Source organism: Necator americanus, chromosome II (assembly GCF_031761385.1).
Source record: "Necator americanus strain Aroian chromosome II, whole genome shotgun sequence".
Classification (NCBI taxonomy): Eukaryota; Metazoa; Nematoda; class Chromadorea; order Rhabditida; family Ancylostomatidae; genus Necator; species Necator americanus.
The window spans coordinates 15,148,983-15,175,871 of NC_087372.1; the positions used below are offsets into that span (position 1 = coordinate 15,148,983).

Genomic DNA, 26,889 nt, shown 5'->3' on the forward strand with positions numbered 1-26,889 from the left:
TCATTCGTTCTTCGATTTCGTAGCAATAGTCTGTGCTGTGTATCCGGAAAGAACAACCTTCCCAACTGAAAGAACGATTCTAGAGCATGCGTCAATTTCGACAGAAGTGGGAACTCACTTTCGCCTTCAACTTCATCGATGACAGGCTCCTCCTTTGGTTTCTCCTTTTCTTTTTCTGGAAAAGAAGTGTTTAACAGATTTGTTGTTGAAAACTACATACTTGACTAGGATACAAACATTCAGTTAGTTCCATTGCTTACGACAAAAATATGTGTTATACAGTATTCTAGTTTCACAGTACACTATTCCATTTGGAAGTTTTTGCTGTCGTGCTTCGTTAAAAGTGGTATGTCACTCAAAGAGAAACATTCACACATAATGAACAGAAATAATATCTAGATCATTCCCGAGCCTCATCCAATTTGTCAAAACGAATAAAAGATGGCTTGGAGAACACATCTGGTATGACTACAGTGCTATCCAAAGAGCTTTTCTGTGTATAAAGAGAATGGATATCTGCAGGCACAGTGTGTAGCGTTAGGTCCGCGCTTCGGTGTAAGGGAATAATCCATTCTACAGGTCGATAAGACAATAATCGATAGGGGTAGCATCGCTAAACTCGTCAAAGCTCTTTTTCTCTTGGAGTTTTACTTTCTTTTCTTCGTGTAGTTGTGCATGATTAGGATTATTCTGTGGTGTAGTGGTTGCAAGATTTTTTTCTAATGGCATTGTCGACATGATGGGCAGACGTAAACAGTGTTATTAACACAACACATCCGATGGCGACTTCACATAAATATATGTGCAACCGTCTAGGCATTGGATATATTTATCCAGGGGAAGATTTCAACCCGGAGCAAAAATTCAAAAAAAGAAAGGCGCGGATGATTCCATTCACGCTACATTGATGTTCCCAAAGGCAAATATACAGGGTACAGGTCTCGAAGCTCAAATTAGTGCACCACGACGACTCACCTAAGGATTCTGTAGTAATTGCATGTTCTGAAAACGTCCTTGATCAATACATATAAAATAAACTTAAAAATAATCATAATTTGTTTTGCACATAACATGTGGGCCCAAGAACTTGCTCTAGAGCTATATAGCTGTCTGGAACTAACGTACATTTGTGCCATTTCAACAACACAAGTAGAAGTCTGTGCATGAAAATTTGAGGTTACTGAAATAGCTGTTCGCTAATAGCATTGCTGCGACACAGTTAAGGCAAGGACAAAAACTCCGGATTACTCCATTTTTGATGAAGACATACTCGTCAATCCGTATAGTGGAATCAAAGGGACATAAAGCTTGGTGAAGCTAGCAGTTGGGATCCAGTTGGGACCATGGCGAATAGCAGCAACGAGTGTGCTAGCGAGAGTCCATTCTCGATCATCGCCGGTACGCTCCATCACACCGCAATGGGCGCAGCCGCTTTTCCCAACTGCACCTAGCTTCATGACGTTTTGACCATTTTGACTACACCTTTCTTTATAAAATTATCTGTTCTGTTAGGTTTGCAGTTCTTCTGGACTCTGAAATCGCTTTCGACTCTCCTGATCGAGACCGTCAGCGCCCTCCGCGGCGGAGTACCAAAAACACATGATGTAATGAATCAACGAACAACTGCTGCAGTTTGAACACCAGCCGGATGTACAACATCGCAAGAGGTGGTAGCTGCAGTAAAATAAGGAACAGTGGCAGGACTCTTTCTGTTTACTTCCGTCATCGAAGACATGCGATGAACAGAAGATCAGTGTCCTGCCGACATCGTCTTAGCACCACCAGGGTGCTCCTTGACCGATCTCGAGTACGCCGACGACGTTGTTTCATTGGGAGAAAGAAGTGCCAAGCTTCAACATGTTCTCAATCTTGTATCGAAGCTAGCTGCAGCCTATGGACTACGTTTTCACCCTGATAAGTGCAATCAGATGTGGGTCTTAACTCGAACGAGAATCAGGGCGGATGGACAAAGGATTGAACTCCTCGATGAGCTCTGTTACCTGGGTTCTACGTTGAAGAACAACGCCAGCCACGAGAAAGGTATTCAGCAAAGATGAGGTAAGGACACTTCTGTATTTAACTCCTTAACGAAATGCTTGTGGTCTACCTCTATCATCGACGAAGTCAACCTGGGAGTCTACCAATCCGCAATTCGCTCCATCATGGTTTGCGGATCGGATACTTGGACAGCACCGTCTACAGTGAGAAAGAGGCTCTATTCCACGGAAAGGACGATGTTTAGACGGCTGCATGGCTATTTTTGGCCTAAGCTATGCCACACTTATGATATTTCGCGGAAATTGTGGTGTACTGGCGGATGACACGTGAAAAGTATCAACGTCTTGTACCGCCATCAAAGCTAGCTGCAGGAAATCGTCTTCGCTTCTTTGGTCATAAATTAAGGACACCAGCAGGTCGCCTTGTTCAACGACTTCTGAGGAGTTCGTCAGATTCGAGCTGGAAGAAACCACCTGGCCGAAAACAGAAGTTCTGGACTGAGGTTGTGAAAGAGGACTAGTGGATACTCGGCATGGATAGGCAGTTCAGACGAGACGTAAGGTTTCGCAGAATATGGAACAGCGAAGAGTGGATCGATTCTGTGCAAGCTCTCGCAGAACATCGAGAAGGTTGGCAGAGCTGTGTTCAAGGACGACACACCTCGGCAAAGTTCATTCTGCATATAGCGCGCAGCAAGAAGAAGAAGTAATCCACCCGAACTGGAACTGCTACCTTGGTGAGACACAAAAGGTATCAGTAGGAAGAATTGCATCAGCCAAACCAATACTCTAAAAAAACGACCAAAAGTTGAACCACACAATGTGAATACGAGCTGTACGTGCTATCGTCGAGTGTGCAGTCCTAGTGGGAACAGTGCTGATGCCTTGTTTCATGATTATTAGGAAATATTGGCGGGATGAGCGCCAGAAATTGCTGCTAACGAGCTCGACCATACGCATGCATGAGAGCAAAGTTATCAGTCGCGGTAACTTTCACAAGTTGACATCTCATAGGACCAAGTCCGGGAAAAAACCACAGTTTTTGCTAATAACAAAACTGCATTGTGAGAGTAACTGGAAATTCTGAGATTGTGCGAGTAACGTGGAGAAAGATGCAAAAGTATGATACGTACTCTGGAACCGAACAGTAGAACTGACCTTTTTCCTCTGCAGCAGGCTTCTGGAAAATGTCGCCAGCCTTGTCTTTGATCAAGGTGCCCAAAAATCCTAGACCTGCCGTAATTTTGGCGACGTCTTCTTGACTGAGTTGCTGGCCGTTAGCAGCTTCTAAAAGAGTCTTAGCAAGTAACAACCTTAATATATCCAGTGAACGAACACACAACTCCTGATAAACGAATATTTGGCAGTAATTCAATGGTTGCGGTCAAGTATCGTTATGATTTAAAGGATATTTGGGTGCTGAGTTGAAAGTTATTTCCACATGATTTTAGGGAATAAACACTAGACTGACGTGGTTGCTGTTGCTCGTTCATCGCCTTGCCCACATCCTTCGCCACGCTCATAAGTCCGCTTAGAAAATCGCCACCTTAACATTTGAAGAGGATACTTCTCAACGACAGATTCATTTCGTTCTTCATTTTCACAAATATTTCACAAATATCATTTCATTATTTCACAAATAAAAAAAAGAAAGAAAATTGCAAAATAAGTGCAGTTATTCATTTCGGTGCTACTTCGAAGGAAACCCTCAAACCAATCGGAGCGGCAAACAAAACAGAAGAAAAAAAACATTTTTTGTCGGATCCTTCTAATAAAAAGCATGGGAACATAACAGCGAACGAGAGCACTGCTCTTTACAGTTTTCGCTCCAGTTCTCTTTTCCTCAAGAACAGAACATCCTAAAGCTGATTTTGATTCTTTTTTTAAGCAGAATGTGCTCTCATTACAATCTAAATGGTTTTTGTAGTAGATCGACGCGTTTCGGTAACGTCTTAGCTCTGCTTCCTCGTTGACCAACTACAAAGAAAAGAAAAGCCTTTTATGCTATAGAATAGGGACCAGGACTCATAGTTGATTTCTTTTTTTGTTTCAAAGGATCTTTGGAAAGTCCGTCCAGCAGAAACCAGAAACAAAACGTGTCGCCCCTTCCTTTTTCTTGTTGAAAAGTTATGTAGAACTGCAAACTACAAAGAGGTTAAAAACGCACCACCTGCTGGAGCTTGCGCAGGTTGTTCCGCAGCAGGCTTAGTCGTATCCGTTGGTCCTGAAATAAAGAGGGAAGAATCAAATAGGAATGTCTTGGTAAGTGGGAATAGAGGAAAGTACATTTAAAAAGCAGCATATAACGGAAGTGACGATATTGGACCCACTGTAGGACAATATAGAGTTTGGATTGTATGTACGGAGTATACGAGTGTTGGAGTGGCAGGCATATCACGAAACTGACGATGTTCGGGTCTTTGTTCGCAAATTTAGTGTTCAGGGTCCAGGTTACGAATATGAACGTGGCCCTACTCAATTCACCCTAATAGTCTTCAAAAACCGGGGAGGAAAACGGACTTTGTTCCTACTAGATACACTAGAAGGCGCCACCTTTGTAAACAGATGTAAATGTAATCGGATGTTTTTAAACCGCAGATGCATTGTATTCACTCGTGCCGGAAGTTCGAAATTATTCACCACCGGTTCCGGACCTAAGCATTATGTAAGGGTTGCTCTTGGGTTTTTTATCGTTCTCAGCTTCTGGTAATGGACCCCACGTTGAAAGAGAAGGACGAGCAACAGAGAAAATTATGTATGGGAGCAGCGCACATGCGTCTCAACTAAAAGAAGAGATAATTTTTGTGACAGAAGGAAAATGTAAGCAATTTCACCTTCGGAATAAAACAGGTAATTTTTGAACAACTGGAGTTTTCAATGAAACTCTTTTTTTTTTGAAAAACTCCTTTTTTCAGACGATAGTAAGAATTTCATTTTTTCTCAATGCGTTCACAGGCAGTGGTACTAGTGAGGTTAAAAGAACTCAATAAGAAGCACGCCCAGAGTCATGGCTTCTGCAAAAAATCTTCATAAAAAACAGAGCACTACCTTGAACGGATGATAGCTGCACTTTTCCTCCTTGTGAGTCGACTTTTCCCACTAAAGTAGCATCCATTTTACTAAAACAACCATGAAGAGTGAATCGATGAAATACCTTCTTTCTCGGCTTCTTCTTTCTTTGCAAAAGTTTTCTCTTTAATTGTGTTTACTGAAAAAGGTCCAGAACACCATCGGAATTAAACAAAGAAGACAAAATGATAGCAACGTGAAAATAGTTTGTAAGTATACCGAGTAGAAGTATAGTAAGTCATAAAGACACAATCAAGCGTAGGTGCGATAGGGAGAAGCCGGACCCTCCTCACGTGAAGGGGGTTTAGCTCATGGGGTGCAGCTCAAACGAAAGGGGTCCTTTCCCCAACCGCCCAAAAGTGAAGGTGGTAATTTCGTCCACCGTTCAAAAGTGAAGGGGGCCAGATGACCGGCTCCGACTATCACATCTGTGCAATCTAGTAAAGTAACATGCAAAAGAAGATAAAAATAATATAGTATAACATACGTACACATAGTATGGTTACGTAAAAACCGTTAGAAAATTCTGTATGAGAAATATTAACTTGAAGTATTCTGACAATGAAGAAACATCCACAGTAACCTGTGAATGCTGCCCAGTGATTCAAGACGTAGTGTAAACGACTCTGATTTGATGTCATGTCAAGGAAAGTTTTACAATTCGTAGAATTATAAAAGGTTAAATTCTTAAGCCGTGTATTTTGAAAAATAGAAAATTTCGCAATATTTGCGGAGAAAAAGGATGAAGAAATCTTAAGAGTAGTAAATATCAACTCGGTGGATGTGACTACAGATATTGACACGAACTGATTTTGCATTTTTGAGATTATTTGGTTCTCCTTCGAAAAAAAAAACCGAAAAAGGAAGAAAAAAGGAGAGCGAAACAAGATTGAATTTTAAGAAAACCGTTTGAGTGAATTTTGGAATTTTAAAGCTAGAACGGACGTAGTTTGTTCAAGGGAGAATAAATTACAGAAAAGAGAAAATAAATAAGTAAAGCACACAAGGAACAAGAAATAATGTAATCGACGAAGTGAGTATTACAGCGGAAGACGTAAGGAACCAGCGAGAAGCACTCACCCAGAGGTCCAAGCGCCAACACCAGTTTGCCGATATCCTCTTGAGTGACTTTCGATCCTTGATTTCCGGCTGCAAATGTGAATGTGTAGATTTTTAGGTGGTTCAGATAAAACGTTAGAATTCAAAGTCCAAGTTCAGTTTTTTGTTTTTTCAATCGCTTCAGTGGGAATCTATGCATGAAAAAGACCTGAAATGGAGACAAAATGTGACGATAAGCTCATCTCACTCTTGAATCAATTCCCATTGCTTACTTTACTTTTGGCTTAACCGGAGAGCTGGCATTACCGTCTGATTCGTTCCTTATAAGTGAGTCGTGTAGCATGTCCCTGCCCAGATCTTATCTACTCGGGAATCCATCTACTCGTCACTATTCCATATCCTGCGAGCCTTGGCGTCTCGCATGAACTGTCTGTCGACAGCGAGTGACCCGTTTACCTCCAGGTCGACAATGTTCGGCTGGTCAGCGTAACGAAGCAGAGAGTTATTACCAAAGATTCCATACTTCATCTAAGTATTTGACATATTCGGGGCAGGTTTTGGCAGTGTGCTGGGCAACAGCACTTTTTGCAGTGCATGGATAGCTTCCGCCACGTACCTGTGCAAGTTATATAGCTAGTACGTACCCAAGATGTATACTCAAACGCCCGATTGAGTTTGGTAGAAAGAAGGCCACAGCGAGCAGACAGCAATCGGACTCCTTTACCCAGCCCGATTCATGCCCATATTGAGGTCTATTACTCTGGTGGAAGTGAGTTTTTATACGGGATACTTTAGACCTACCCACCCCAGCATCCACCTCAACAAGGAAGTGGTCTGTGGATACACTAACACTACTGCGGAGACTACATAGTACAATCTTGTGCTCAGGAAATACACCACGAAACACAAATACCTGCGTTGCTCGATGCCTGAGCACTCTGTTGAGCTCCAGGCTGGTCGCCCAGCTTCTTCCCCACATCTTTTGCCATATTTAGAAGACCACTCAAGAAATCGTTGTCTAAAAATGCGAAATCTCGTGGAAGCCTCTTTAATAGTCGCTATATGCTGGTAAAAATATTCGAAGGACTTGTAAGTCTCATGTTTCAGTAATGAATATTTTCAATATTTTCAGTAATGAATGTTTGCAATATTTTTGAAGTTCGCATAAAAATGGATGCAACTGGAGCTCCGCTTTGTTGCACAGCAGGTTTCGAGCTGTCGGGTACTCTTACAAAAAAGAACATTTCGCTTGAACTGCAACTGTTAGTGGGGTACACCTTCACTGCAGTGAGGTATGAGTACTGTATTTAATTCTCCGCTTTGTAGCACGTTTAATTCAGTCAGAAAAACGAGCGAAATTGGATGGAGTGGAGTGTTCTGGTGGGGGGAATGATAAAAAGAAGCTGATTGAAAATCAACAATTATTTTTATAATTTCTCACTTCTATTCATTTCTCACTTTTGCTTGCTATAACTTAGCTAAATTTCGATAAGGGGTCCTAAAAACTTAACCTTGTACAAATTTATAATGAAGCACAGCTAACTCGCTAACTGAAGAGAATTACCTGCCGGAGCTGATGTTTTTCCTCCCTGCGAGTCCACTTGTGCAACTGAAAATAACACTGTTCGCTAAGATCAAGATCAGCTAGAGTACGATTGGAAAACTCACCTTCTCCTTCAGCGGCACCCTTATTGAAAGCTTTTCCGACTGGAAAAAGTTAAATGATACATCTGATTCAGGCGAGTAAAAAAAACGTGGAGAGAATAAGTGGAGCTGAGAATCTTACAAAAGAGAACGAAATGAAATTGGGAAATTTCACGTAAGAAGTGAAATGTGCGTTAATGCAGGCAAGGAAACTACTATCAACAATACCATCTATGTCCTTACAGAACTAATTAGGAACTAATTAGGATTTTCCTGAGGACGACTCCTGAGTAAAATCATCTCATCTATCATCACTTACCCAACGCACTCAATCCTTGTGTGATTTTAGCAATATCTTCTTGGCTGAGATGCGAAGTTTGCTGCGGTGGGGGCGCTGCAACAGGAATGACTGAGCTTACTGTTTTTCAGTTAGAAGTTAGAAATATTTCATTGTATCTTTATCATTTTTAGTGAGGAATATTATTCGGCATTTTCGTGGATTTCCTACTTTTTTTATTATGAATGGTGTAAAGAAAAAGTTAGGTTTTGATCCTCTTATTATTTTGAAACTTTTTTCAAATTTCATACGACCTTTGTTCTCACCAAAAACGATATTTCTTTGTTGATTTAATGTGCCAATAATTAGAAATTGAGGATGGAAAATTATCTGCCTCAACATATGAATTGGACATGCATGATTAATTACAATTAACTGACTAGTCTATAGTTCAGTCAACCAGAAGTCACCAAGGCTGAAAACAATTTCATCCACGAAACCTCCATCGTCTCATTTTGGAAGTGGTGTTCAATTACATAATGGAGATTGCACTAAAATTAGAGAATCACTAGTTAATTATTAACGACAACAATCGGGGCATTTTCTTGTCCTCCCCCTCCCTTCTCTGTAATTGTTACGACATCTCTCAAGTGAGGAGTAGTTACACTCGCCTAGGAAGGACATACATCCATAATTTTAACACTTTTCATGCACACCTCGTCAACGTTGCCGTTTTTGAAATTATTGGGACATTTTACAAACAATACGATATTTCTTAGTTCCTTTATTTATTAAAATTGAAAGAAACAAATTCTTTGAATCTGAAATATACCCTTCTACATTTTCTGCAATCCTCTCCCATCTTTCGGCTGCCTTTCAACGCGGTTCTTCAAAACCTACTCGTCTATGACAAAAAAATAGTGCTTCTTCCAGTGTCTTTGAAAGAAAAGCGTTATTTCTGGGATGATCTAACTCATAGTGAGCACCCAAGCATAATTTAAAAGCAGGCTGTTGAAGTCTCCTACGCATACGAGCGTGCCCGCGCTAAGTTCATCCTAATCGTCCTTAAAAACAGCATGGAAAACGGCGTCTATCTCTTCGAGGTAGTAGAAAACGCTAAATGCTTGTGCACACGTACCCATGAGTGGGAAGACCAATGAGGTCTACTCAGCAGACTATTCAGGTAAACCCAATGAATAGGCTGTTGAGGAAACAGGCGCTCGTAGAGGTGGTGCGTTTTCACGTACCTCGTAGGAAGAAACGCCGCTTCCTTTGCCGTTTTTGTACGATTTAGTTAAATTGATTAGTTAAAATGATGCGACTACGCTCTTGCTTGTGATCTACGCCGTGAGCTCCATATTTGCCCACAGAGACCCCAACATCTTCAGTTTCGTGGCACGCTGCCTTTAATTGTGAACACCTTAACGTCTTCCACGCCGTTTTTCTACGAGGATTACGGATAGGCAAACGGAGCCACTCCGGAACCCGCTATCTACAACGCCATCTCTAGACTTTTCCGCGGATTTCGTCACCACGTCAGCTTCGTTGTATGCCACCTTTAAGGAAATGACAACGGATACGTGTAGCTGGGTGCAATACGTATGTGACCAAAGCATTCGTTGAAATTTTGTGCCACCTAATATTCGTTTTGAGATTGAAACACGTCGTTGAAATTAAGGTGCTTTTTTTCTGGGACCTGGAAGCTATATGACTAGGACTACCGCTAATCCAGTTGCATCACAATTATCTTGATCACCTTGATCACCTTGACTCCCGTTGATCTTCGAACTGGTCGAGTGGGCGCCAGTAATCCTTCCATTTGTCCCGATCGCGCGCCAGAGTAGCCCAGTGGTTCCTCCTTTCGCGTGGGACACGAAGAGCATCATATTTTTCTTTGAAGGACTTCGTGAAAAAATCTTACCATCGGGTCGGCGGTCTTCCTGTAGTGCGCTTAATATCGCTGGGAACCCAGTCGCTCACGGCTCTGGTCCAACGGTTGTCATTAAAGCGCATCACGTGTCCGGCCCACCTTATTTTACTTTCCTTGGCAAACGCGGCGGCGTCTCTAATCTTCGATCGCTGACGTAGGAGAGAACTTCGAATCCCGTCCCTCACTTTCGCGAAACGGGATACTCCTAGCATCACTCTCTCAATTGCGCGTTCAATGACGCTCACCGCGTTTTCTTCCTGCTTGCGAAATGCCCAGGTTTCCGAAGCATAGGTCAAAGCAGGAAGTACGGTGGTGTTGAAGAGGTGCGCACGGAGCCGGGTGTTCCTGGTCTTCTTCACTACATCCTCGATGCTCTTGTACGCTCCCCAAGCCGCTCGTCTCCTTCTGCCCAGCTCGGAGGTCGTTCATCATGTTCAGTTCCCGACCCAGATAAACGTAGCTGGTGCATTCGGATATGTACGTTCCGTTGAGCGTGAACGGGGCATCCGAGACCCATCCGTTCCGCATGAACATCGTCTTTTGTAGATTCAGCTGAAGACCGATGCGTCCACATGTTTCGTCGAATTCGGTCAGCATTCGTTCCGCTTGGCTGATGCTACGTGTTATCAGCACGATGTCATCAGCAAAGCGCAAATGGTGTAGCTGCCGACCATCAACCTTCACTCCCACGTAGTCCCATTCCAACTTTTGCATTGCGTTCTCGACAGTAGAAATGAATATTTTAAGTGAAATTGTGTCACCATGCCGGCCCCGTCTCTTCACGTTAATGATAATGTTCTTGTAGAATGGCGAAATTCCTGTCGTAAAGTTACTGTACAACTCTCGAAGTACCTTTATGTACTGAGTAGGGACGCCTTGGTTGTCCAAGGCTTCCACGACCGCTTCCGTCTCAACTGAGTCGAAGGCCTTCTTTAAGTCGATGAAGGTGAGACAGAGCGGCATCTTGTACTCTCGTGATACCTCGATGAGTTTCGAAACAGTGTGAATGTGGTCAATCGTGCTGAATCCTTTTCGAAACCCTGCTTGCTCGCATGGCTGTCCTTCATCCAAGACTTTTTCAATCCTATCAAGGATTACTCTTGTGAAGAGCTTGTAGATGACGGACAGTAGGCAGATTGGACGATAGTTGCCGATGTCATGTGGATCTCCCTTTTTATACAACAGCACGGTCTTGCTGGTCTTCCACTGTTTAGGAACCTTGCATTCCGACAGATAACGTGTAAAGAGCCTCACCAGAGTGTTGATTAGTACTGGCAGAAGGCTCTTCAGGTGTTCTGGTCTTATTCTGTCGGGATCGGGTGCCGTACGATTTCTTACCGACATGATAGCATGTCGTATTTCGAACGGGAGAACCTCTGGAATGACTTGCCCATCTTCCCTCAGATGGTGAGGAGGCAAGTGGACATGGCTGTCAAAGAGATCAGAGTAGAAGTCGTAGATGATTTTCTCCATCCCCCTTCTTGAAGTGGCGAAGTCTCGACGGGCATAGCGGATGCTTTTCCCCGCCTCTGCAGCTTCAGCCAGCACTTCTGCTCTTCTCTCTTTAAGGTCTTCCTTTATCGCCTCTCTGCAAAGCCTTGCGAGCTCGGACGTGAGTTCTTGGTTCCCTGCGGCTCGTGCTGCTCCACGCTGGCGTATCAGCTCAAGAGTTTCAAGAGACAGGCGCCTCTTGGTGGTTTTAAAACTCTCAGCCTTCTTCGCGCAGTCGTGAAGGTGTTCAATAAGCCGGTCATATTCCTCGTCGATGTTGTCCATTGCGGAATCTTCCCAAAAGCCGGCTAGCGTAGCGAAGAGATCCCAGTTGATGGTAGTCCTGGGATTTCTCTCTCTGAACTTGGCGGCTTTCTCTGCTCTCCTTGTGAAGGAAAATCTTCCTCGGAGGAGGCGATGGTCCGATCCCGTATAGAACTTTGGTACAACACCGACGTCCGTCAGGCAGAACCTTTTATTGACGATGATGTGGTCTATTTCATTACGGTACCCTCCACCGGGTGACTCCCACGTCCAGCGTAAAGAGGAGGGCTTCTGGAATTGCGAGTTCCCATGGATGGTCTTAGTCGTCATGATGAACTCGGAGAGCCTCTCTCTCTCGTCATTCCATTGTAGGCCGTGGGTCCCGATGTGAAGTTCCTCCGGCGTTCTTCTTGGGCCAACCTTAGCGTTGAAATCGCCAATTATGACCTTGTAGAAGGCATGGTCTTCTCGGTAGAACTTCTCCAGGTCCATATAGAAAGCTTCGACTTCTTCTTCTTCGTAGCTTGATGTTGGAGCGTAAGCGACGAAGATAGTCAAAGCTGGTATTGGGCCACATCTTCTCATCCACATACGTCCGATTCGGGTCGTAAGTTGTTCGAAAAAGTCGATGTTCTTTGCCGTTCTCGTGTTGACGAGGACGACAACTCCACCAACACCTCTACTGTCGCATGATCCTAAGAACAGTTCTTCTCCAGTCTCATATACGGCGTTGAGAGGGTGACGTCGTCTCGTCTCGGTCAGACCGATGACGTCGTACTTGATCTTCTTGGCTTGCATCATCAGATCTTCGATGGCCGCTTCCGATGCAGGCGTACGTGCAGATCGCCATCCTAGTCCTTTTCCGTTTTGGTAGCCTACATGACTCCTGCAACCCCGTCCCACCTGGCGCTACCGTACCAGGCTTTCCTCCGGAATCAAAAGACTCTTTTCTATTACTGTGTTTTGCGTAAAATTTTAAAACTCATGGGCAGGTTGCAAGCCTCTAGTCCCATGAGTTTCTAGGAGAACTTCCGTTCCCCCGGAGTGGAGATGTGGAGCTTATTTGTTGGAGGCGACTCCAAACCGCCTCCCTTGCACCTCCCAGTCACTTGATTGCAGGCTTTTGGCCGGACCGACGTGCGGGATACAAGGATGTCATGAGTCAGTCCTGGCTCAGCAGAAACAGGGAGTCCATCCCCTGGATCCACCTGCGTCTCTGGGCACAAGGTCGCTTTTGGTCCGCGATTAGCCCCCTATCCGCCTCCCGGGGACGCGCCACGTAGCCTCACGACTAACCGTCTGTGATCCCTCTAGTGAGGGAGATCCGTGGCACAATTATCTATCTCAGAGAAATACAAGTATTTCATGTTTAAGAATTACCAATTCAGTTAAATTTTTACCACGCTACTTTATTGTATTATCTACCTAAATTTATTTAAAAAGTCCTTTTGAAAATACCACTCTTCAATAAATCAAAAAATCAATTAATTAACCATAAATACCGTTGTTATTACCTTTCGGCTCGTTCATTGCCTTCCCCACCTCTTTGGCCATTCCCATGAGTCCGCTGAAGAAGTCTCCACCTGGTACGGGTAGAATCAGTTATACGCAGTAAGGACATGGAGAGATAGATATTTTTGTGCAGACCTGCCGACGTGGTTTGTTCTTGTTGGCTTGCTGGGACGTCATTAGCTGAAATTCCCCGTCTTAAATGAAGAAATACTAACAAAGGATAAAGTTAAAGGATAAGGTGTCTGGCGTTGATCAATCCGAGGATCAATCAATCTTGGGATGCGCTTCTACGTTCACTTCAATTCAGAATCGTTTGAAGTTCACTAACGTGTGGCTGGCCTATACAATGACTTGCGGTGGCTAGCCGAAGTGTCAAGTCAGTGTTTTTATCCTCCCAGACAAGTCTGGTACCAATGTATCGACCCCGGAGGGATGACAGGCTTGGTGACCACTAGGGCGGATTCGAACCTCCGATCGATCGTGCAGGAAGCGGAACCTCTAATCGCTACACTAGACCCGCCCAAGAAATACTAATAAACGAGTGATTAACTGACTAAATAAACCAGTAATTCAGCGCTAAGAATAACAGCTTATTGGGGTGCATGGCGAGGTTACCGTACGTGAGTCGGGTAACTTCCAATTAACCGTTACTGACTTGTCCATTTGGGATATATCCAAATATGTCAAAATTCTTCATTTCATTTTCGATATGTCAACATGTCAAACTTCAAAAGGTTTAGAATTCAGGAAGGTTAGTAAGCGTTACTAACCTTACGGAAGATAAGCTCAAGGATGTATTCGTTAAGAAACAAACACGTCATTGCAGAAAACAGTTGAAGGACCTAAGCATTAGTCAAAGCTATAAAGCGTGGCATTGATTGAAACCAGCGTATCAGGTACCACCACATGACAAATCAGATAATTTTTCTCTTTACTAGTGAAACATATTGAGGGAAGGGTTCTTCTTTAGAAGCTGCGCGAAACGATGCGATTTTTCTCCGCGACTTTTCAGAAAGAGACGCTTACTCTCTGAACTTCACCAAACGTTTCATTCTCTGTGAACTTGTATAAAAATCAGAGCAATCAATAAAAATGCGACATCGGGGAGGATTCACTGTAAGGTCGAAGAGTAACTCACTGCTTGCAACCGACGATATCTGCACTTTCCCTCCTTGTGAATCAACTTTAGCAACTGAAAAACGGCTATCATTTGAAGGAAAAAATAGAAGTACGAGAAACAATCGTGCAAGAACTGATCCCCTCAGTGGAGCTTAGCCATTTCCAGCAGTTCTCTTTTCATGCACATGATTTCATGTCACTGAATATTGTTTTCTGGATACGTCGTGTTAACAAAACCTGATGCTACTCACCTTGCTCTTCTTCAACATCTTTGGTAGCTGTTTTCTCTTTGATGCTAGTAACTGCAACAAAAGAAAGAGGGTAAATCGAGTTTGCATTTGGAGAACAGTCATAGACAGATTTAAAATTATTGGACTGTCATAGAAAAACGAAAACTAAGAAGATACCGATTTTCTTAAAGTTCTTATAAAGAAAACAAGAAGACAAAAAGTCACAAAGAAACGGAAAGGTTAATATTGAAAAAAGTAAGGGAGTACCGAGGGCTCCTAGTCCTTTTGTAATCATAGCAATGTCTTCCTGAGTGATTTTTGAACCACTCTCTTGTTTCTCCGGAGCTGAAAAGAATCTCGGTCGATAATATTAAAAATCAGCTCTGAAAGTTCTATCAACTAACTGGGAGGAGGTGGTTTAACCTCAGGCTCTTTCTTATCACTCATTGCGTTTCCTACAACGTTGAGTAAACCACCAAGAAGATCTGCACCGGTTGGCTCTAAAAAAATTGTTTTGATATATGCCTCCAATATTTGTGAATTTCTTCCCGAATCCGACCATATCTCCTTCCCAAATAATTTTTACATAGTCAATTTATAGCGTTGTATTGTCGCTATTTGTTATTATTATCTTCGTAGTAATTCTCAAGGAAATATCCTCCATTCTTTTAAAACGAGGTCTTCGTGAAAACTGCATTTACAAACTACAAGGGAACTAACAACCAGAGCTTAGAATTAAGCGTAGGATTGCATGGCGAAAGTAATGATCTAAGGAAATTTGGCGCCTGGCCGCCTCGATTCCACCTCGATTCCACCTCAATTCCAACTGCTGCCTCCACAGCACCGCTTCGAGCGCAATCGCTCACGCAACTGCACCGTGCTTCATGTCGTTTTGACCCGACTATACATACGTCTCCTCTCCGCTTGGGAAAAATGCCGTGTCTTCAGTTCGCTCCAATCGAAAGACTGGTCCAGAAGGATAAAAACATTGGCCATCTCCCGCAGATCACACGATAGGCCAAGATGCGTTTAAGAAGCTCAACGATTCGACATTACGTACAATCAAGCACGTTGGTGCATCCCAAGCGGATTGATACGCCAGAGTCATTATCTTGAGGAAATGTAAGCAGAAAAAAAAGATCTCAGCTGTCATTCCAGAACGTTGAGCGGGAATGATGAACAAGATAGTTCGGTGTTCTGGAGGTCAAGACTACTACTTATCTCATCTACATGTGTTTTTTTCCTTCTTTAGCCTCCTCTGAGAATCTTTCGTCTTGGCGCGCTTCCAGCCGCACACCTCACGACATCTTGGTTTTTTTAGCAAAGGGTATTTAAAGGATAAAGGATAAGGAGCTGTGAGCACCGGTGCTGCTGGAGCAATTTAGTGAGCGAGAATTACGTTTCTAGAAGTGAGCTGAGGATTTTCGAAAACGTTTCTCCTCCTAATACTTCACCTCTAAAGTATTCTCTTTTTCTCATTCTCTGTTAATATAAAATAGTCATTATATTGTTGTTTTGAATTAGCAAATAAACAGTAGTAATTAGTTGAGCATAAATTTAGGGAAAAACCAGAAACAGAGAACAGATCAAAAGAGAACAAATACAGGCTTTGTCTAGGAAGCAGTGCGATGGCCTTTTTCTTACTTGACGCAATGACGAGAAACTGCCGCTCAGGCGCTGGAAAACGACTCTTTTGTACGTTTCTTGCACTTATACCAAATTGAACCGCTCATCCATTGGCTTTGCATCCACGCTCCGACCTTCAAAACAGACCCGGTCTCATCTATTACCCTCCAGTCGTCTTCCTACATTTTACCGAAGTCGAAGAACTATTTCGCATGTATGCATTGTTTTGTTATTCGTTGTTTATCCGATGCAAGCGTGCGTGCCGACATAAGTTACAGATCGTCATCCTAGTTCTTTTCCATATCGGCAGCTTAGATGCGTCCTGAATTTCCCACCCCCTTCCTGGCGCTATTGACCGTGTCGTGCATCAAATTTTCATGGGAAGAGATCCCTGTGAATGTACAAATAGAGCTTATTTGTTGGAGGCGGCTCTAAACCGCCTCTCTTGCACCCTCCAGTCACTTGATTGCAGGCTTTTAGTGTTTATCGCTTAGTCTTGTTATTCACATTTTGCACAGATTCTATGAGCGTTCACCTGGTGGCGGAGGTGGAGGTGGTGGCGGCTGGTTCTTTTCGTTTATCGCTTGTCCAACAGCGTTCAGTATGCCACCAAGAAGATCCGTTGGTTTTGGCTCTGCAATATTTGTTGTTCTGTTAAGCGTTTTCTTCCTATTGTAGAAGAAGGCAAAACAGTAAAATAACCCGTTGCGAGTGGCACTAAATGAATCGAATGGAAAAACACAAATTAAGACCATGTTCAAACATTCACTTCTCAATAGTTAAATAGGCGATGACCTATCAAAAAATCTCACTCTAGCAGGCAGACCCACGTGTTTTTATCCGCCTATTTCGACTTTTCAGACCGACGAACCGAATTATTTCTACTATACCTTCACGTACACTCATAGCACACGAGTTCGGACTTCGCCTTCAGCTCTTCATTACCGCATTACTCTACACATAACTAGTTTCTGTCTTATTCGGAAAAGCGCTTGGATTTTAAACTAATTACCGAAATTTACCTGGTGGCGGAGGCGGTGGTGGCGGTGGCTGACTTTTTTCGTTCACTGCCTGTCCAACAACGTTGAGCAAGCCACCAATAAGGTCTGTTGCTTTCGGTTCTGCAATTAATTCTGTCATGCTTCTCTCAAACCTTAACCCATTTGTGATTTTCTTGTCGCTTTCACACGTTTTTTTCTGCAAAAAAAGTAAAGTGAAGTAGTAAAACAGCCAACGAGTTCACTTTAATTCAAAATCGTTTGATCGCGATTGTTAGCCTAAATAATGATCTGTGGAGGGTAGCCAAAATATCAAGTCAGTGTTTTTATTCTCCCAGATAAGTCTGGTACCGATTTATTGATCTCAAAAGCATGAAAGATTCGGTTGACACTAGACGGTCTCGCACCACCGTCACACCGGTCTTGCAGTTAGAGTGGCACCTCTAACCGATTGCACCACACCCGCTCATGGGCATTTGGAATTAGCGAAATTTACCTGGTGGCGGAGGCGGTGGTGGCTGATTCTTCTCGTTTATTGCTTGTCCCACTTCCTTCGCAACGTTAAGCAAACCACCAAGAAAGTCTCCTCCGGAATTCTCTGAAACCGATCTTTTTCAAAGCTTGGACCTTACAGATTGGTTGCTCTACCTCCTTGTTCGGACTGTGCCGGCTTGCTGGGAGGAGCCTGAGGAGGTGGATTTGGTGGAGCTGGTTCAGAGGCAGCCGCCAAACCTTCCTTCACTGAAATAGGGGCGTTTCACTCTAGTCTGTTATTCTATTTGCCAATTATCTGTTTTGTTTTCCATCCACCTTCTGTGACTTGCAGACAAATGAGTCAATAAACAAATCGTAGTGGTTTGAATGGATTTCGTTTCCCCATACGATTTTTTCCATTTAGCTGCACTGGAAATGCTTCGCGAGGAGCATTTTTATGCATTCGTTGCACCAGTGATGAATATAGCACATCTTCCTGCAAATCAGCGCGAAACAGCGAGATTTGGCCCTTGGAAAGATAGAAATCAGCGGTAACATTGAAGAAATGTTCATAATGAACGTTAGAAGAGCAGATGCACAGTCACACATCAGTGAGTCGTACTGCTGAACGTGTGGGTTACATCCATTAGTTTCTATTATTTTTTTATATTGGCCCAAAAGTCTTACTTTTATATCATCTGTGTCGTATCCTACCATCTGTGTAAGAATTTCCAAAAACCACTAATATGGCCAAGCATAGTAATGCAGACTCTTGAGGTGTTTTAAGTGCTCCAGAAATTCCGGACTAGTTTCATTTTCAAAATCTCAGCAAATACTGCGAGGCGAGTTCTATTTTGGGCAGTTACAAGTACTCATGAAGCTCTACGTCGCAGAATTTCGCCATGCTGTGGGGAACGAGGTGGTTCTGTAGTGTCGACGACAAATACGATATATGATCGATCTAGTAATCTTGCACATTTTCGTAAGGTAAAGTTCCATCATGCTTCAAAGCCATAAGTTTCAGGACCACACTTGGGTTTTATAAATTTACACTACAGTATTTCTGTGATTTAAATTTAAATTTAATTTAAATAGCACTGATGGGGAAATGAGGAGTACATACATCCGTGATAAGATGCTCAAATAACGCCAGCGACAAGGGTTCATGAGATTATGGCACATATGCTCAAAGAACAGCTACTCAGTCATCCTGGCATAATCCTGAAGTGTTACACCACCGCATTAATCTTCTCATTGTGGTGTATTAAAACATGCATTTTTGTTCATATCAGATTTGCATAACGATCAAGAATTAATGGCGGAAATTCGACTAAAAGATTAAATAAAACCTATGGCTAAGATTCATAGAACACGAATTCTTACTTTACTGTAGAATAGGTGATGTTGCAAAGGTTGTGTTACTTGTCATTGTCGTAATTTGTTCAAAAAACATAAAAAAATTCATTAGGAGAAATGTAGCAACACGTAATCTCACAAACCTTGACTGAAGAAAGAAGAGAACATGTTGACGAAACCCTGAAATTAAAGAATTGTGAGAATTACTGCACGAAATCGATGACATAACTGTACGAGTCACCAATGGTTAACACCTGAGGTAATATTCGAGCTGTTTAAAGCGTTTAGGGCTAGTCCGCAGATATTGTAAAAGATACAAAAACCCGAACAGACGGCCCCGATGATTACTAATATTAGGCGATAACGATGGCTGCGGAGAATAAGTTCGAAGGGATGAATTGAAATTTCATTTCCGTAGAATCAAACTCCATCTACTTGCTTATTTAAACACCGAACATCCATCAATCCTTTGCAATTTCGTGGGACAAAAGAAAAGATGTAAGAGTTGTTCTCCACCTAATGTGTTCAACCAAGTGCGACACGTTTGCCGCAACGCATGTTACTTTCCCTCCTTCTAAAATCCATTCGGACGCCCCGATAGGGAATTCATTTCATTCGACGAATCGTAGGCGGGGGCGGGGCGAAAGGGTAACTCGTTCCAATAGAGGACGTCGTAAGGAACCGCATTCTGAAGTCGAGTCCCGATAAGGGTATACTAAAACGAAAATCCATACCGCGCCAGATTCACGGGGTGATGCCTTCAGTCGCTTACTCCACCGTGCCGTTTCGAATGCGGCCGCTTACCGAACTTTACCAGGCCCCGGGTCGTGTTATTTTATTTTTGGACCCGACAATATAGTCCCAATAAGCACCAGAAGCACTCCAGTTTGCACAATTGCAGATGCGTTACAAATTGCCACCGTTCTACTACCAGTGACCAGTGATAGGAAGCATAGTTGGACAGACGGATGAAACCAAGGTTGTTTTCTTGGATTACTTTGGGGGGGGATAAGCGTGATGACACTTCTATTCATAACCATTTCCCTGTCTATTAGCTTAGAGATCCTGACATCGTACGTTTCGTGATATACTGGCTTCATGACATGCCTCTCCCCTCTTTGGCCTGTTCCAATCAAAGGCGCATCGCGCTCACTCGGTCGGACATATTCGGACCGATTGTAGAGATTTCGTGGGTTTCTTGGACTTTTTAATGAACATGTACTTCTTCAACAAAGCCTGAAAACGCTAGAATGGCCTGTACGACAACTGCATTTAGAGAGTGCTCTGCAAAATTGGAGTGGGGTGAAGAAGAGGAGGCAACAGTCTGTATCAAAGGCGGTATATCAATGAAGTGGTTCTAAAAATCGCCGCGGTCCTTTTTTCTTTGCCCTCTTCTGAATTCCATTAGCACCGCTGACTCAGCGCAGTCATAATCGATTCGTTCAGTATGCAACGATGTCTATTTTTTTGCATACGCACTTTACAAACGACGTTCTGCAAGGAAGCATTTGGCGTTAAAGGCATCGCCCCAGCAATCTGAGGTGGTGCGGGTTTCAGGTGGAGTATTCGTATACGTGATAGTAGATTATGGAGAGGAGGGTGATTCCGTCCATTTCTTCCTAATTGCCGTAAAAAAACGGCCCGGAAGATGCGGCGCCGCACAAGGCTGGCGCGCTCCAGTCGAACTCCTGGTAGAAAATGGTGCGCCAGAACGAATGAAGCCGTATCTTCCGGTCGTTTTTTTACGGCAATTAGGAAGAAATGGATGGAATCACCCCTCTCTCCATAGTCTCCCATCCTGTATACGAATACTCCACCTGAAATCCATACCGCCTCAGATTCGTGGAGTGATACCTTTAACCAGCGAACAGGACGTTTTTAAATGACAATGACTACACCTCTTTTGTTGCCAAGGGACGATGAGAATTTGTGTTAACGGTGAGTGAGTAATTGCACCTCAAGATGTGTTTGTCGACCAAGCAATAAATTAAACTGCGCCAGAGGTAGGCCACTAGTAGAAAATCGGAATTGTGAACGTCATGTTCGCTGCATAACGCCAAATCCTCCCTTGCAGAACGTCGCTTGTAAAGTGCACGGATAAAAAATACAGCAGACTAGAAGATGCAGGAAACTCAGCAAACTGACTGATTCATTAAAAAGTTGTCGTCTTATCATACAGGTTCATAAATTCGTGAATATTATCGAAGCTCTTGATGATTTCTTTGAGAAGAACGAAAAAAAGCGAAGAAAAAGAAACTGAGGCCGGCTATTCTGGATTGTATAGCGAATATTTACATGAACTAGGACAGATTGGCGATGAAAATAAAAGGAGAATAATGGAATAACAGCGGCATGGGACCCGAATGTGAATAATACGCAGAGTAGGTGAAAAGCAACTCGACAACGCGTAGAAAAGTATTGCCACTGATACTAAATCGACTAGAATATCCAGAAATCATCACAAAGATTTTCCTAGAATCAAATCCTACGAGAAATTACGGACAAACTTGAGAAGTCTTCACATATTTCTTCACTAAAGAAAGATTCAGAAAAGTATGTAGATTCAGTTGGGAAGCGAAATTTTATTTATTTATTACGCTCATTGAGGTCCCAAACAGAATGTGGCAAGAATAAATATACAAATATACTAAATACAAAACAAATACAGTTAACAGATGGTGAGCAGATAGAAAAAAGAATACAGACGACCACAGATCTGTTCTGTTTATGATTCCGTCCCAGATAATTTAATACTCATTTTAGTACGTCGGTGATTTAGTACTTTTATGGCCCTTGATAAGACGCGATAGAGGAAAATTCGGCTACGTAGTGCTTGGTCAGACGTCATTCTTCTTCTTACACTTAGTGTCTTTTCTTGATAGTATTTACAATATTGTTCGAACTTTCTTCACGTGGTCTAAATGAATGTTTCTGGATTTAACAGGCTCCAAAAAAGTATTCTACCTTAGGACGAGAAATCTCTAAACACTTCAGTTGGAAATATTATCTTATTCAAGAAGGGAAATTCCCAAAGTCTAAAGAATATTTGCAGACATACTAAAAATTCGAAAAAATGTCTATGAACGGTTACAGCCGCATGGTCCGGTCAGAACAAATTGAAGCCTAGTGGTTCGTCCCAACTGGAATTGCAGGAGAAATTGATGCGAGCGATGGTCCCACATCGATCGCAACCGCCGGTTCCACCGCGCTACCTCGAGCCTTGTCTATACAGATTGGTACAGGTTTTGATATAACGATATCAAAATTAATATTTTATATGGAATTTGTTGTTGCAATGAAAATTTACGAGAGCAGATTTCCACCAAATTATCGTTCAGAGTAGAATTCTAACTTTGTATTGATTTTCGGTGAGGTACATATACTAGTACTTGATACAGATGTATTCAATTGAATCGTCCATTTCAGGCTGTGAAGAAGACAATCTGCCGAAATGGTAGCCAGTAAAATCAATTCACAACCTCGCGTACAGCTCATCAAAAATCAATACGACATCCTCTTATGCTGAGGTTCATTCAAAGTCGAACATTCCGATTTCTAAGTCTATCAGACTAGTATTCGATTCAATACAACTAGATTCTCAACAGAAATGGATGTTCCTGAATGCCTGTCTCTGAGGATGTCAATTTCTGAATAGAAAAAAAGAACATTGTATCAAGTACTGTCGAGCGGATGTAACACATATTTTCAAACGAAAATAATAGAACCTTGGAAAGTCATAAATTCTCCAATGGAATTTATTATTTTTGAAAAAAAAATTCCTTTTCCTGAAACTGGTGCAGAGAACGATTCATTCTTCTACATATTTTTGTTTTCCATTTATATCATACCGTAGATGATATGTACTAAAATTCAAACGTTTCGAATTTGATGCAGAAATATTTCTTCTAGAAAAGTCTTATGATTGAATTTTAGATTAAGAATATTGAGTTACTAATTCCATGGAGGTGAAATGACTGCAACAAAGTACATCTGTAAGGGTCCATGAGTCATTTGTCATCCTCCCATCCCTGCAAACGGGGGTCGAATGAGCAGTAACGCTGTAAAATACTGCAATGTTGCCAAGAAAGACTAAAAATCAATAATTTCCTGAATCTTGTAAAAAAGGATTTTTACTGGAGAGAGTTGAACTGCAGAGCACAAGTAGAGGGAGAGGAACGTGTATCAAACAACAGCTGAACAAATCCCAGAACTATATTTCACCAAATATGAGGAGCAAGTGATTAGAAATAAACGAGCGTTGATTAATTATAGTGAGTTATTCAATAAATTGCTGCAATAATTTGTCAAATTCCAGGTTTCTTCTTCTGATTAAACACGTAGTTACTTGGGAGGCAAAAGATAAGATACGAAAACAAAAGAAAAAAAGAAGAAAAAGAAGAACAGAAAAATCCACAAGGCTTGCGCATGTAGAACAATATTGGGATGCTGAAGAAAGCGCTCTTTTCTTTTTGTATCATCCTCTTCGTTTATTTAGCTTCCGTTTTTCAGAGGTAAACAAACGAAATGCACGTGGTTGATAGTAGAGGGGTCTGAAATGCAATAACCGCTTTGAGTACAACAGTTTCAATAACCATATTATCCTTGGAATTTTTCAAAGTTCTTTTGAAATGTTCTCGTCGCATACAGTTTTGAAGCAGTAAAACAGAAAAACTACTTTAAAAACAAAGAATAACGAAGCTCCCACCGAAGGAACAGTTTTCAAACTGGTCCTCGGAAGTACATAGCTTGGGTAAAACTAAAGTCTGAGCAAACTGATATCGTGAAGGAAGCGTATGCGCTTCCGGATGAAAAAAAAATGAAATGTGAAACCGGGAAATGTTGAGTTCTCTTCAAAGAAGTATGCAATTCCCCAAAAACTCAAGGAATTGTTTCTTTTTCTTTCGAGGAAACAGGTGCAACAGAAGATGATGTTGAAAATAGCCTAGAAAAGGAGGCAATGCTCAGAGTACCAGAAACTAGGAAAGCATGTGTTTGGCCTTGGCCGGCGCCAAAGTGCAATCCGTGGAATTGATCGGTTCGCGTGTCTTTGTGTGTGTGTGTAAAAACAGCAAGCGAAGCGAATCGGCGGTGCAATCGAGAAAATCGCCGAAGAGCAAAGAAAATCGTCTGCTAACCTGCGGACGTCGTTTCCAGTAGGAATGCGTCCTTGTGGCGTTTCAACCGAGTCACAGCTGGTCGCCACCGACGAAGGAACTCAGGTGGAGCGATCCGAAAAACTTGTTTTCGAGTGTTCTAAAAGTGTGAGCACACAGATTTGAGGGTTGATGAACTTTCGGAAGGTGAGTGCATCGTCGAGGATAATCCAATATTTTATTATTATTTTATAAATATTATATATTTTTTATTATTGTTATCATTATTTTATTTATTTTTCCAATCGAAAGTTGAGTGCATCGTCCAAGACAATCGGTGATGAAAAATTTAGAGGCTATAATAATATAGAATAATAATAATAATGGACCTCCCAATAATGGACTCCCTCTAGTAGTTGCTATGGTTTAGGACAGAGAATTGTTTTACAGGTATCCCACTAAAATTTCAAGACACCTCTTACAAACAGTACTTACATACGGAGACATCAGTTCATATGACAGAGCAACACTGAACACCTAAAGGATTGACGGAATGAAAGCGTGCAAAGTGAATTAGTGGTGAAATTGCTTGAGAGAGTAACTCTTGGTATCCACGCGATTGGCGGGATCCAATCCATGAGTTTTCATCCCACTGCTCGCATCAATGTAGACAGTTGTAGACATTGGCCTCGTTGAGAAAACTGAGTAAACTCTAGCTATTGGATTTGTAAAGTGTGCATGTATTTTCCACCGTGATAATTGAAAACTGTATCCCAAAATTGATCTACTACTGAGAGTGCGAGGAGTGGAAATTTTCCATGCGGGTTTCATCTCCGCCTAAGTGTGTCATCCTTGAACACCGGCAAAAAACACCGAATCCATTTATTTGGCGTAATTCTTGCCAGATTTGACGTCGCGCTTGAACGACCTATCATCACCTACATTTTGCTTCAGGTTTCAAGCTCGTCAGTGTCCAATAGTTTAGCATAAGGAAACTATTCCATACTTCTAAACATTTTACCTAACGCTTCATGGTTTCCTGTACTGTACTGGACGATAACGGACTCGTATACGCCGCCACACAAATCTTATGACTCTCATTTTTCATAGATTCGTTTATTTCATTTTTGTAGATATCTATTCTAAGTGACAGCGCTTACAACGTACACTTGCAAATCTTAGTTCGTATCTCGTTTACTCGTACCCAAAAGATGAACAGTAGTGATGTGCGGAAGATGCGGATTCAAGCATTCCGGCGCACTATTTTCTACAAGTAGTTCGATTGGAGCGCCAGCCTTGTGCACACGCCGCATCTTCCGAGCTGTTTTTTTACGCCAATTAACAAGAAATGGACGGAATCACCCACCTCTCCATTATCTACTATCCTGTATACAAATACTCCACTTGAAATCCGTAAAACCTCGTATTCGTGGGGTGATGCTTTTAACAGAGAGAACAAACCGTTCACATAGATGAGAATAGTGAAACGGAAATTCGTAAAAAGGATTTCATCTACTGAGCAGATGTAAATGGTCGCTGGTGATTAGGTGATTTCACCAACTTCAAGGGCATTCGTTTTATCACTTGATGCTTTTTAATGCTCCAGTGCATGTATCGTCCTACTTCACCCTTCTTGGACAAATCTCACATGTTTTTGATATTTTTGATCAGACTCCTGTATTTGAGGGGATAGTCGTAGCAGATAGTCAAAAAACATCTGGTTTTTTGCTCCAGTCCCCTTCCAAAACATAGCGACTTACTTTCTTCTTTTTCGGACGCAAAACAAATACAAATAATATTTTAGTCGAACTTCGAACTGTTCGAACGTCGAAGTGGTTGAAAAAACAGGATGAGATCTTCTCAAAGTAAAGGATAAAGTGCACTGTCATCAGTTTCTATAGGAATGCGTCTGACTTCAGTCCAGCATCGTTTGAGGTTAATGGACAACTGTTTGCAGGCTTACAGTGAGCGGGATCGAGAAGATGTGTGAAAAAATGAAATGTGAATCTATCCTCCTCAACAATTGTGGTACCAGTTAATCAACCCCCGGTGGATAAAAGACTTGATTGGCATCGGGTCAAGCAAAACGGTTTCAAACCATCGATCATGTAACCAGTCGAACCTCTTAACTGCGATAATGCCTCCCAAGGTGTCCTGAATTTTTACCATTGTTTCGGCATTTCCTTTCTGGAGCGTCCGCGTCTTGGATTTTCGAGAGGGAAATCGAGCCTGTCGAGTAACACAGTCTTCAGTCGCCTAGACATTTGATGTTGGTATTGTAGGAGATGCTGGAGATCTGCAGAGAACTGGTTGGCTTTCTTGACACCTATTTGCGGGATGGGATGTGGAAGATAAAGTGCTATCGGGAACTCAGAAGTAAGAAAAATTTGGTTCATTATTTTTAGTGCACCGTAGCGAAATGAAAAACTCCATTTTAAGTCATATGTACAGGGCGACGGCAAAGGTTGCATCGAGTAGCGGGCAAAAAGAAACATGGTGTTTGAATCCGGCTTATAAAGTAGGAATATCAAATAGGTACCCGACTAAAACTGTTTCAAAGCCTCTAAAAGTCTCTGGCGCATCAATCCACTTGAGATGCGCCAGCGTGTTTTACAGCAATTCGTAATCGTTGGGGTTTTCGAAACGCGTGTGGTCCCAAACAAAGACCAGCGGGCCCCGGCCTTTGATGAATTGATTGTTTATAAAAGAGGACCGAAAGTGAACGGATGAAAGCATTGCCATCAAAAAAG

The 26,889-nt window shown here is 42.3% G+C and overlaps 1 protein-coding gene across 4 annotated transcripts; it reads right to left on the reverse strand.

Annotated features, from left to right (window-relative positions):
* RB195_017920 (uncharacterized protein) lies at positions 1–26,403 on the reverse strand (the record flags this gene model as incomplete). 4 transcript variants are annotated; one of them, XM_064185117.1, is made up of 26 exons in its annotated part: positions 1–65; positions 119–175; positions 3,156–3,284; positions 3,469–3,543; positions 4,168–4,221; positions 5,046–5,096; positions 5,152–5,205; positions 6,147–6,215; positions 7,039–7,143; positions 7,690–7,734; positions 7,794–7,832; positions 8,089–8,163; positions 10,222–12,606; positions 13,234–13,314; positions 13,379–13,423; positions 14,382–14,435; positions 14,614–14,664; positions 14,860–14,937; positions 14,997–15,092; positions 16,754–16,852; positions 17,241–17,339; positions 17,713–17,814; positions 17,865–17,957; positions 19,190–19,226; positions 24,182–24,212; positions 26,306–26,403. In XM_064185117.1, the coding sequence occupies 26 exons, from the start codon at positions 26,401–26,403 to the stop codon at positions 1–3; spliced, it is 4,167 nt and encodes a 1,388-aa protein (XP_064040997.1). The 4 variants fall into 4 exon arrangements, with proteins under 4 accessions (XP_064040997.1, XP_064040998.1, XP_064040996.1 ...); XM_064185116.1 differs by having other exon boundaries at positions 4,165–4,221; XM_064185118.1 differs by lacking the exon at positions 7,039–7,143 and having other exon boundaries at positions 4,165–4,221.
* Between the last annotated feature and the right edge of the window lie 486 nt (positions 26,404–26,889).